Source organism: Trachemys scripta, chromosome 24 (assembly GCF_013100865.1).
Source record: "Trachemys scripta elegans isolate TJP31775 chromosome 24, CAS_Tse_1.0, whole genome shotgun sequence".
NCBI lineage: Eukaryota > Metazoa > Chordata > Testudines > Emydidae > Trachemys > Trachemys scripta.
This window is the reverse complement of record NC_048321.1, coordinates 12,493,079-12,505,126: the sequence shown is the minus strand read 5'-3', so window position 1 is coordinate 12,505,126 and position 12,048 is coordinate 12,493,079. Positions and strand designations below refer to the sequence as shown.

The 12,048-nt window shown below is 53.7% G+C and overlaps 2 protein-coding genes across 2 annotated transcripts in view; both read right to left on the bottom strand.

The window, feature by feature from the left end:
• Positions 1 to 9,586, bottom strand: part of LOC117869864 (sialic acid-binding Ig-like lectin 5) — a 72,597-nt gene extending 63,011 nt beyond the window's left edge. Inside the window, exon 1 of the mRNA XM_034756973.1 lies at positions 9,348 to 9,586. The gene's annotated coding sequence lies outside the window, so the exon portion shown is untranslated. The remainder of the gene's footprint in view (positions 1 to 9,347) is intronic.
• On the bottom strand, positions 855 to 5,967 carry LOC117869863 (sialic acid-binding Ig-like lectin 14). Its single transcript, XM_034756972.1, has 5 exons — positions 5,886 to 5,967; positions 4,660 to 4,713; positions 3,692 to 3,955; positions 2,830 to 2,938; positions 855 to 2,323 (listed from the first exon to the last, which is right to left on the bottom strand). The coding sequence occupies exons 1-5, from the start codon at positions 5,965 to 5,967 to the stop codon at positions 2,242 to 2,244; spliced, it is 591 nt and encodes a 196-aa protein (XP_034612863.1). The 3' UTR covers positions 855 to 2,241.
• Positions 9,587 to 12,048: the final 2,462 nt, after the last annotated feature.

Below are 12,048 nucleotides of genomic sequence, written 5' to 3'. Positions count from 1 at the left end.
GGCTTCGGCCCCTGGTGTGCAGCTCGGGCTTTGGCCACGGGCCTCAGTAATTCTAAGCCAGCTCTGGTGACCCCGTTAAAATGGTCTCCTGACCCATTTTTGGGTCCTGATCCACACTTAGAGAACCACTGCTCTAGAGAGCATCGTACAGCGCTTGTGACCGGGGTATCTGGTACCTTGCGGTCATCAGAGAGCAAACAAAGTCAGCCAGGGCCAGCCTTAGGCATGGGCGAATAGGGCACCTCCAGAGCAGGGGTTCCCCATGCTGGCATCTGCAGCCACACGGCTCCTGCCCCCTGCCTTGGAGCCGCCCCTGGCCAGCTGCTCCTGGGAGCTTCCTGTCTGCTGTAAGGAGCAGGGGGGAGGGGCTCTGATGTCCCCTTCCCCACCATGTACCCCATCTCCGCCGAGCAGGGTGGGGCGGGGCAGGGCTCACCACATGAGGAATGGAGCTGCTGGTGACTGCTGCTGTGTCTGAAGGAGCTTTCCTTCAGACTGCTGTCACTCTCTTAAAGGGGCAGCGCACTGTCTCGCACACACACCTCCAGCTCTCACACGCTGTCTCTTTCACACTCATCACCCCCTAACACATACTGATATTGTTGTTGTTATTTGTTGGTACTTCCTCCAATGCACATATATTCTCTGCAATTTAATTCTTTCAAAGTGCCGTTATTTGAGTTTTTTGACTGGTGTCTGCATTTCATAATTCTATTTCTCTTTTATGCTTACATTGAATTCTTTGACTAGTGAGTTTTAAATGTTCTAACCTGTCCTGGCCGGAGTAATGATCATTATTACTGTTATCATCATATTGTGCTTTGACATTCATTATTTGAAGTGGCACAATCCTCCTAGAATGGAAGTTTAGCTTGTACTCACTTTAGTAATGCCAGTTTAATAAACATTAGCTAAACACAGAACTATAGACACTGCGCAGATGAAGGTTGTTTATTTTCAAATTGTATTTTTAGTTATACCTGTAAATTAATTTAACATTTGCATGAAAATAACTGCAGTTCCAACTATGATACCAATAGCAACGATGGAGTCAAATGTTAGTGAGTCACATACATGATTGTGGTCGGTAAACAGAAATGCCAAAAGAATTTAAAAAATTAATTCCCTTTCTTAATACAAGAGAAAAAAAATCTTAATCACATATGTTGAAATTATGTTTTTAGTTAAAAAATAATTGAATAAAATAGAGGAGATAATGGCAGCAACACAGTGTGTCTGTTAGAGAAATTTTAATCTCTACTAAAGATAGTGTATCAAATGTGTGTCTCTGATATCTGCGTTAAAGTTCCAGAACTGATACCTCATAGTTTGGGATTGGGAATATCTTGCTCTATTATCTCCTGATTGTTCTAAATTTATATATAAGCTTTAAATGTGGCTTTAATTGGCTTTTGTATATATTGTTTCTTTCCTTATATAACAATTAGATATAGAGCTCCTGTCAGCGAATCCCTAAGTTATTATCTGAAAAAAACCGAGAGTTTTCAGGTGCCTAAGTAGTCCCTGGAATCATGGTTAAAGTTTCCTCTCCCGCCCCAAATCTGAACTGGTGCCCCCACCCCGGTTGAGACAGGAGTGGCCAGGGGGCTGCAGGAGGCCGTGGGCTCTGGCGAGATGCAGCCCACGTGTGACAGCGCGAAGCCTTGAGCCACATGCCGAGCATCAGGAACCACAAGGCCCAGCAGCAGCACAGGAGAGTGGCAAAATCCCATGTTCCAGGCCCCCCAACTTCTGCGCTGCTGCTGGAGCTGGCGTTGCCTTCAGAGCTTGTGCCCAACCAGCCCCTGCCAGTATCAGGCCGCCCTGCCAGGGCTTAATTTGAGTCACAGCTGAGCTCTGGCATCTCTTTCAATACAAATTAAACACCAACGGGGCCCAGCGGTGATGGGGGGGAGCCCGTGGGGGCCAGGAGTGATGGGGGGCAAAATACAAGTTCGCCCAGGGTGCCATTTTCCCTAAGGCCGGCACTGGTCATAACCATCAGGGCAACAAACAGATCATCTACTGCTCATATAAATATTACGAGCACCTTCCACGTGCTTCCCAGGCCCATGGGTCTGAGCTGGAGGGGTAGGGAGGGGGCCAGGTACTGGGCTAAACGGGCCCGTTGGCCTCACCCAGGGTGACAGTCCCCCCAGCTGAGGTCTCATTCTCTGTTTCCTCAGTCCCCTGAGATTCCAATTCCTTGTCGGCTCTTCCATGGCTGAGGTACGTCCCGATCTACAAGCTGGACTCGGGCACTGTGAATTCCCTGGCCCCCGGCCTATCCATCTTTCTGCTTCTAAGACAGCTGTAGGGTGTCCTGGAAAAGAGAGAGAGGGAGATTTTGGGGTATGTAAGTGGCTGGCAGTTAGGATAGATAGATAGATAGATTAGATTAGATGATGGGTGGATGGGATGGTAGGTGAGCAGGTAGGTGGGTGGGTGACTAGGTAGTTGGGCTGTGTGGTCGGTGGGTAGATGGGTACATAGGTTGGTGGGTAGGTAGTTAGTTGGGAAAGTGGGTAGATAGATAGGAGGTAGGAGGTACGTAGGTGGGTAGATCAGTAGGTGGGTAGGTCAGTGGGTGGTTGGATAAGTGGGTTGGTAGCTAGGTGGGGTAGTAGATGGGTCGGTCAATGGGTACATAGGTAGGTAGGTGGGTATGTAGGTGGGTGGGATAGTAGGTGTGTGGGTGAGTAGGATGGTAAGTTTGTAGGTAGGTAGCTAGGTGGGGTGGAAGGTTGGTAGATGGGTGGGTCAGTGAGTTGGTAGGTAGGGGGGGTACATAGGTGGGTAGGTCGGTAGGTGGCTCAGTAGCTGAGTTACCGTCTGTAATACAGCAGGGTGAGGTAATAGGCCAGGAAGAATCCAGTCACCACGAAAATGAGTTTGCAGCTGATTTCGATGAATGCCCGACTGAGGTCACCTGTGGGAGCTAGAATAAGCCGAGAGTCTGGGATAGATTCCTACAACCCCTGCCCGATGCAGCCAGCACTCTTCCCCCTCTTCCCCAATCCCCTCCAGCTGAGGGTGCTGTTAGCCTCATGCCTCTGGGTCCAGGAGCTGACCTGCAGGGCCTCCCGTGAACCCTTCGCAGCCAGGGGCTCCCCGTCCACCTGCCACTGGAGCCAGGGTGGGGTTGGGAGCGAAGGGAGCAACCGCAGCTGACGCTGGGCCACTGGAATTGGCAGGATGAGTTCAGCCCGGTCCTTGGCCGGGGGCTGTCTGGGGAGCGCAGGAGACACAGCGACAAATTAATAGTCCCCCGGGTTAACCCCTCTCACACCCGTGGCAGGGAGTTCTGTCGGTTAACCTCACTCACACTCGACGAGCAGCTGGACCATCCCCTGGGCAGAGCTCTCCTCGTTGTGGGCCCAACACCCGTACAGCCCCCCGTCCTTGGCCGTCACGTTCGACAGGCACCCTTGAAGGCTCGGCCACCTCTCACCCAGCCCAGGGCAGCGGGGGGGTTGCTCATGACAGAGCAGAGGAACCGCAGGGAATCACCCTCCCGGGCTGTGAGCTGTGAGCCTCTCCCCAATCTCCCCAGCACAGTGCCCCCCACTAACTCTCCACCCCACTCCCAACAGCGCAGCACATGGACTCCCTGCCCTGTCCCCCGCAGCATAGCATGCCCCACTGACTCCCTGCCCCACTCCCTCTGCCACTGCGCCCCCTAGCACCTTACACTGCATGTGCACACGCAGGGCCCGTTTGGCCGACCCGTAGGAATTCTTCGCCCAGCACCGATACTCCCCAGCATCTCCTCTGCTGAGATTCGCCAGCTCCAGGCGCCCGGCCCCTCCCTGGCCGGGGCTCAGGGACTCATTCCCCCTGGCCCAGCTCAGGGTGGACTCGGTTCTGCTCCCAGCCTCACAGCTCAGGGTCAGGGAGTCGCCCTCCTGGGTCTCCAGAGACACGACGTCGCCCTCAGCTCCCCACGCATCTGGCACTGGAAGAGACGAGCAGGCAGGTTAGGCCCCCACAGAGATCCCACCCACAATGCACCAAGATGCAGCCACCTCTGGGGTAGGACATGGGGGCTGGTTCTACAGCCATCTCCTCCCCGCTGCCCAGCACTGGCTAGCGCTGTCCTGGGGTCTGGAGACAGAGGGACCCGGGCCTGCTCCCCACACCACCCTCCCCACAGCCCTGCAGCTTCCTCGGCCTCCCCCTTCTGGGCATGGAGCAGCCTGCTCATGGTCGACATATGAACTGCCAGCTCAGGGACACTAGCCCCTGGCCCCGCCTCTTCTACCTGAGGCCCCACCTCCAACGGAGCCTAGAGCCCCCCACCCTGGACGTTGGTCCTCCACCCCACCCCAGGTGGCCAGAGGACCCCAGTCCCAGAGCACTGGGGGAGAGGGAGGCAAGGCCCCAACCACCTGGAGTCCTGGGATGCAGGCCAGCCCTCTGTACCCCCAGCCCCAGCCCTGTCGTGGCGGAAGAGCGTGGGTGGTGAGCAGGAGGGGACCTGGGGGTGGAGCATGGGAGGGGCCATGTAGGGCTGTTTGGCGCGGCTCAGCCTCGCCTGGCCTGCGATACACCCCACCCATGAGCCTGGCCCAGCTGAGCCTAGCACTTGGCCCTGAGCACGGGCAGAGCGTGACTAGGAGGCGCTCGCTGATTCCCGGGGCTCACAGCGCGGCCTCTCACCGGGGAGTCCGTTCCTGGTCAGGATCCCAGTGATGTTGGGGGGCCCGGGCGGGTCTGTAACACAAACCAGACAGGGGAGATCAGCGGGGCTGGACAGCACCGGTGCGGGGGGGTCACTAGTGATCACTGAGCCTAGACCTGGACCCTCGCTGTGAGCTCAGCTGGGGGATGGGAAAGTCCCTGAAGTGACACAAGACCCGTGGGCGGGGAAGGGAAGTGACAGACCCGACTGAGCCCCACCCAAGAGGAACCCGATGTAACCCAGGGGCCGGGTTAGGGCCACATCGGGGAACCAGAACCGTGGGAAATGGAAACCCAAGGGACCAAAACCGGTGGGTCAAAATTGGGCCTAATTAGCGGAGGCACTAATGAGAGACCAGGCTGCTCCGGCCTGGGTACTGGGGTGAGTGTCACCATCTCGATGCCACCATCTGCTGGGCACCCAGGCGTCCAGCATCCTGCTTCCCAAATGTGTCCTCCCCGGGGGAGGGGCAGAAACAGGGATCTAAATATCCCTGCTGCCACCCCCAACCCAGACCCAGCCACCATCAGGGACATCAGACACCCCTGTCATGGGTCCTTTGCCTTCCCCCCTCAGTTCGTCTCTCTCCAGCCCTCTCCTTTGCCCCTGGCCTTGGCCAGCCAAGCCTGGGTATTTTGCAGCCCGGCTGTGCTCAGAGGGGTGTCTGAAATCAACACCTGGAACAGCTGGACACTGATACTGGCTGGCCAGTCGTGGCAGGGTCCGTCCACGCTGCCCTCAAAGCCCTGCGGAGCTGAGGCTCAGAGCCTGGGTCCGTTGGGTTGGGCTCGCAGGGCTCGGGCTGCGGGTCTTTGATTGCAGCGTGGACGTTTCCTCTAAAAGAAGAACAGGAGTACTTGTGGCACCTTAGAGACTAACAAATTTATTAGAGCATAAGCTTTCGTGGACTACAGCCCACTTCTTCGGATGCATATAGAATGGAACATATATTGAGGAGATATATATACACACATACAGAGAGCATAAACAGGTGGGAGTTGTCTTACCAACTCTGAGAGGCCAATTAATTAAGAGAATTAACTAACACGGCTGTTACTCTGAAACCAGACGTTTCCTCTGAGGTCTTTGTAGACCTTCGGGGTCGGGTTGGGGCCTGGAGTCAGACATGAGTGGGGGTTGGGGTGGTGGGGGCCGTTTCCTTCTAAATCTCCCTCCGGCTGAAGGGAACAAGGGCCGTCCTTACAGTGAAGCCTGATTTGATCCTTCACATCACAAAGGCGGCCGCTGATTTTCCCTCTGCCATGGATCTGCAGCACGAGGGTCATGGGCCATTTAACGGGGGTTTGCCCTGGGGCAGGGCAGACCGAGGTCTCTGGGTACCGAGCCTGGAGAATGTTTAGTGCCGGACAGTGACTGGGTCCCGTTAACACTCTGCCCTATATAGAGCATCCACTGATCCCAGCCAGGGGGGATCTCAGGGGAGAACTGGGGTGGCTGGTGTGATGGGGGGGAATTCCCAGCAATGGGGGACTAGAATGGGGGGGTGGATCCCAGCACAGGAGGATTCTGGGGGCAGGGCAGGTTGGGGGTAGAGATGATCCCAGAAGAGAAGGGCCTGGGAGCCTGGGAGCCTGGGAGCCTGGTGGTGTGGAGGGAAGGGGGAGCCATAGCCAAGGGGGGCAGGAAGGGGTGAAGATCCCAAGGGAGAAGGGGCTGCAGGGTGTGGAGGGAAGGGGTGTGGAATAGAATTGGCTGAGGGTGCATGGTGGNGAAAGCTTATGCTCTAATAAATTTGTTAGTCTCTAAGGTGCCACAAGTACTCCTGTTCTTTTTATTAAGAAAGGGATAGATAATGAGACAGAAAATATCATATTGCCTATATATAAATCCATGGTACACCCACATCTTGAATACTGCATGCTGTCCTGGTGGCCCTATCTCAAATTGGAATTGGAAAAGTTTCAGAAAGGGGAAACAGAAATGATTAGGGGTACGGAACAGCTTCCATATGAGGTAAGATTAATAAGACTGGGAAAATTAAGCCTGGAAAGAGATGACTAAGGGGGGATATGATAGAGGTCTAATAAATCCTGACTGGTGTTGAGATAGTAAATAAGGAAGTGTTATTTACTCCTTCCCATAATACAAGAACTAGGTGTTACCGAATGAAATGAATAGGCAGCAGGTTTAAAGCAAACAAAGGGAAGTATTTCTTCACACAACGCACAATCAACCTCTGGAACTCCTTGCCTGAGGAGGTTGTGAAGGCCAAGACTATAATGGGGTTCAAAAAAGAACTAGATAAATTCCTGGAGGACAGGTCTATCTACAGTTATTAGCCAGGATAGGCAGGGATGGTGTCCCTAGCCTCTGTCTGCCAGAAGCTGGGATGGATCTCTTGACGATTACCTGTTCTGTTCATTTTCTCTGGGGCACCTGGCATTGACCACTTTCTGAAGACAAGATACTGAGCTAGATGGACCTTTGGTCTGAGCCAGTATGGTCGTTCTTATGGAGAAATGTGGGCTCATTGGAACTACCATTAAGTGGATACATAACTGGTTAAACAACCACAAACAATAAGTAATTGTTAATGAAACGATGTTGGATTGGAGGGAGGTCCTAAGTGGGGTTCCACAGGGATTTGTTCTGGGTCCCATGTTGTTTAACATCTTTATCAATGACCTGGATGTAGGACTAGGGAGCAGACTGATCAAATCTGCAGATGACACAATGCTGAGGGGAGTTCCCAACACTTTGGAAGAGGGCACTAAAATTCAGAGGGACCTTGATGAATTGGAGGACTGGGCTGTAGACAACAAAATGAAATTCATGAAGGACAAATGGAAGGTGCTCCCCTTAGTGAAGAAAAACCAAGTGCACAAATACAGGGTGGGGAAGAACTGGCTTGGCAGCAGCACTGCTGAGAAGGAGGTGGGATTTGGGATGGATCACAACCTCGACACGAGTCAGCAATGCGATGCTGTTGCAAAAAAAATAATAATGCAATTTTACCAGAGGCAGAACAGGCAAGTCACAGGAGGTGACAGTACCACTCTACTTAGCTGCAGGATGGTGTCCAGTTTTGGTCACCAATGTATCTCAAAGATAACTCCCCAGCTGTGAGAGCAGTCGGACAATGGACCAGGGAGGTCATGAAAGCTCCTTCACTGGAGGGTTTCAAGAGGAGGCTGGACAGCATCTGTCTGGCATGGGTTAGACCCAACAAATCCTGCATCTTGGCAGGGGTTGGACTAGGTGACCCCTGTGGTCCCTTCTCACCCTGTGGGTCTGTGATTCTAGGACTCCCAAAAAATATCATGTGAATATCATGACATCCCCTTCCCCTAAATTCACTAAAAATCCTGAGATTGTCTAAAAATTGTGAGATTTGCTCAAAGAATCCTGAGATTGGCTTTTAAAATTCACAGATTTGTGCTTTGTCTCCGCAAACCCCTTTGTTTGCTGCCCGTTGTCTCATCCCCCCGTGCGGTGAGTGGCTTGGTTCTGTAGGGACCCAGTGGAGCCGGATGGCCTGGAGGTGGGTAAAGTGTCCCCGGAGGGTGGGGGGAGAGTGCAGAGAGCTGATGGCTCCCCACTCTGCAGCCAGGGTGGGGCTCTAATGCTGTCATCCCTGCCCCACAGATGTTTCCCCCACCCCCACTGCACCCTGCTTCTCCTGCAGCTGGAACTCCCCCCCCCCCATTAAAATGGTACTGGCCACTCCCTCCTCCTCACTTTTCTCAGAATGGTAAGGACCACACCCCCCCCACCCTGCCACAGTCTTGTGAGAATAGTATGGGGCACTCTCTCCTCTCCACCACTCACATGTGAAAATGGTATTGGCCACTCACACCTTCCCCCCTCCTCACCTGTTAATATGATTTGGGCTGATCCTTCTTACCCCTTACTGACCTGTGAGAATGGTATGGGCCACTCACTCCTCTGCCCTCCTCCCCTATGAAAATGTTGTGGACTACTCACTCCTCACCCCTCCTTTCTTTTCAAAATGGTATGAGTCACTCCTCTCCTCCCTTTCCCCTTCTGTGCAAATGGTACGGGGCAATGGCTAGTTACACCCCCATGAAAATGGTACAGGCTGCTCCCCCTTTCCCTCCCCTACCTAAAAACTCTTCTCAACTCTCTCCCCCACCCTAGTTCCACCCTAGATCTGTAGAGGGGGGCCCGGCGCCTGGCTCTCCGACCCTGCAGCCCCGGTGCCCCAGGGTTTGTGACTCGGAGCCTGGGGAAGCGGTGTGCACGGGAATGTGAAAGCAGAAGTGGATGCAGACAGGAGGGGTTTGGGGGGAGATGCTCTCTCAGGAACCCCAGCACCAGCATTCTACCGACTTCCCCTCCTTCTGGCTGGCTTTGCCCGCGGCTTCCCTGCAACAGGGGCAGGCTGCATATTGCTTGTGGGGCTGGAAATAGATCCCAGCAGTCCTGGCTCTCAGCCCCTCTACGCCTCACTCTGCTCCCAGAGCTGGGATAGAGCCCAGGAGTCCTGACTCCCTGCCTCCAACCCCCACTCTAGCCCACTAGACCCTGCTCCCCTCCCAGAGCCAGGGACAGAACCCAGGAGTCCTTCCTACCTGCCCCCCGTCCCAGCTCTATTACTGCTTTTTCCAGTCATACAATAATATGTGAATGCTAGCAGCTCACACCTCTTATCATATTGTACATGCTGCAGACACTAATCACTCACCCCGAGCTGAGAGGCAGCCGCTTCTGGGGTGGGGCAGCTGGGGAACAGCCACACAGCAACACTGCCCAGCGGTTGCTCACCCGGAGCTGAGATGCGTCTGCCTCTGGGGTGTGGCGGCTGGGAAGAGCGCACTGGAACAGCAGATGCCCGGTTAGGACAGCTAGTGAAGCTCGACTCTAATGGGAAGAGCCGGGTGCATGTGGAGACCTGCCTGGGGTGGAGTGACTGTGAGTGTCGGGGTGAGGGCTGCTGCAAAATGTGAGATTTCAAGACAGGAAGGGGAAGTCAGGGTGTGAAACTGGCCCTAGAATGTCTTACAGAAGCGATTTCCAGTAGCTGTAGATCTCATTCCATCAATGCAAGCGGGAGAATGTCACAGATACCAGCAGCTCCCACTGACAGCTGCCTTCCGGCCCCACCGCAGGAGGACTGGCTGGGGGTGGAGGGAATGGGGCATGGGACCTTTCCCCTCTTGGGGGCACTGGCTCCGATCTGCCCCAGGGTGGGGCATTGGCTGGTTCTGGGGGGTGGAGTGGGACCAAGGGACCCTCCCCGCTAGGGTCTCTCAGCAGGGGAGACGCCAGCAGATTGGAGCCCGTCCATTGAGCACAAATGTTTGTTTTCTGTTTCTCGGTTCGTCAAACGCCTCCCAGGTCACTGAGTCTGGGGATTCCCTTGTGATGGGACCTGGGTCATCGGCTGCATCAGGAGAAGCAGCTGGATTCCACGGCCCCCCACAGATTCTGTCCTTTGACTTAAGAGCTGAGACACAGCTGAATCTGGCCTGTGTAAGGATCAGGCCTTCGTCTGCAGCCAGATTCAAAGGGCAGCCGAGCAGCAGCCATTAACTGAGAAGTCACATTCCATCTCAGTGACGTTAAAACAATGTAAGATCAGGCTGTTAATGAGGAGACCCCGTCCCAATGGTCCCCACTATCACCAGGAAAAGAAACAGATCTTAAGATGGTTAAAGAAAACTTAGTTTGATAGCATCTGTCTATCAAAAAATCACTCATCAATAGTTGTGGTTGTAAAATCCTCATTTCTTTATTGTTTTGTCATTCTGGTCCCCACTTCCCTATTGTTTAGCTGTATAGTCTCTGTCTGGTTCTTTAATTGTTTCTTCTGTCAAATATTTATTTTTCTAGGTGTAAATTAATTAAGATGGTGGAGTAAGATTGGTTAGGATTGGTTAGTAAATTGTTAGTATAATGATTGGTTAAGGTACAGCTAAAAAGGACTCAAGTTTCACTCTATAAACTGAGGTCGAAAAGGAAGTTCTTTGGGTACCAACTCCAGGACACAGCACCAAAGATCAGAGCTGCCGGACCTCAACACTCTGCCAATGACCCTGCACAAACTGGAGTCCCCCAGATGGACCTGATCCTGACTGGTCATCAAGAAATGTTCATCTGTCTGATTGGGAGTGGTGAGCACTGTCTGTATAGCGTGTGCAATCTGGTTTGGGTGATTGTTAATAAATAGAGATTAAGTAGGATATTTCTGTGTGAGGCTCTTTCCCTGATAAAAGGTCCCGCACACCTGCAGAAGTAGTGTACGCCCGGAGCCCTATGTATTGGGAAAGTATGTGGTTACTTAAATTGACCAGGTTAGTTACCCCTGACCCCTATGAATTGGGTATGGGTGGCCCTGAGCCCTACAAATTGGGTAAGGGTAGGACCTTTTTGCCTGGAGCCCTACTACTTGGGAAAAGGTGGAGTGCCCTAGCATGTGCAGGTAACACCCTGGGTCTTGGGGGCTGTTTACACAGGGACCTCTCCCCAGTGCTGAGTTGTGGCTGCCTCTGGGGTGGGGCAGGGGAGCTGTTTATACAAGGACTCCTTGCCCAGTGTTGAGATAAAAAGAAACACAGTGCCCCCCCCGGAGACATTGGGACCAGCCCTGATGTCTGGGTCCTCCCAAGTCTCCCGCCCCAGGCAGAACCTGGTCTACTCTGCCCCTGGCCAGTGGCACATCAGCTCTGCCCCCCTGCCTGTGGGCACCGGCGGCTGTTCTGGGAGGCTGGTTGCTGAGTGAATTTTGCATAACAGGAAGTTTCCAGTTGGTGAGTTTGCTCCACCTCCAGCCGGTCAGCCCCTGTTTGGGGCTGGGTGAGAGCCGCGGAGTGCAGGGGAGAGGGTCCCATTGAACAGTGGGGTGCGGCCGCATGGACATAGGTCCCCGGCCAGTGGCGGAAGGGGAGAGCCTGGGGCAGGTTCCTGCTGGGACTGTGGCTGCCGGGTCTAGTGGGTTAGAACTCGCTGCGCTGGATCCATGCGGATCAGGGCAGACCCCTGGTCATTGGGGCGAGATCCAGGGCAGGAACCCGGGTGTCCAGGCCGGCCCCTAGCTTGGTGTGGTACATTCTGTCTCTGGTTAATCCCCATTTGGTTTTGCTTTCTTTTTATTAGCTGCCCGGGAAGTTTCCCTCAGTTGCTGTTAAACAGATGCCCCACCTGGGAATGGCTGCATCTCACTGCCAGCTGGGTAATGGATCCTTATATAAACAGCCCCCACACCCCACCCCAGAGGTGACCCCATCTCAGCTCTGGGCAAGGGATCTTTGTGCATTGCATTGAGCTCAGTATTTGACTCATGTGTTTTTCCTGGGAATTTCTTGGGAATTACCAGGTTCAGATGCAGGAAAAAAAGAGAATCACTGGGAAACCTTGGAACCGCCATGTCGAGATTGAAACCTGAC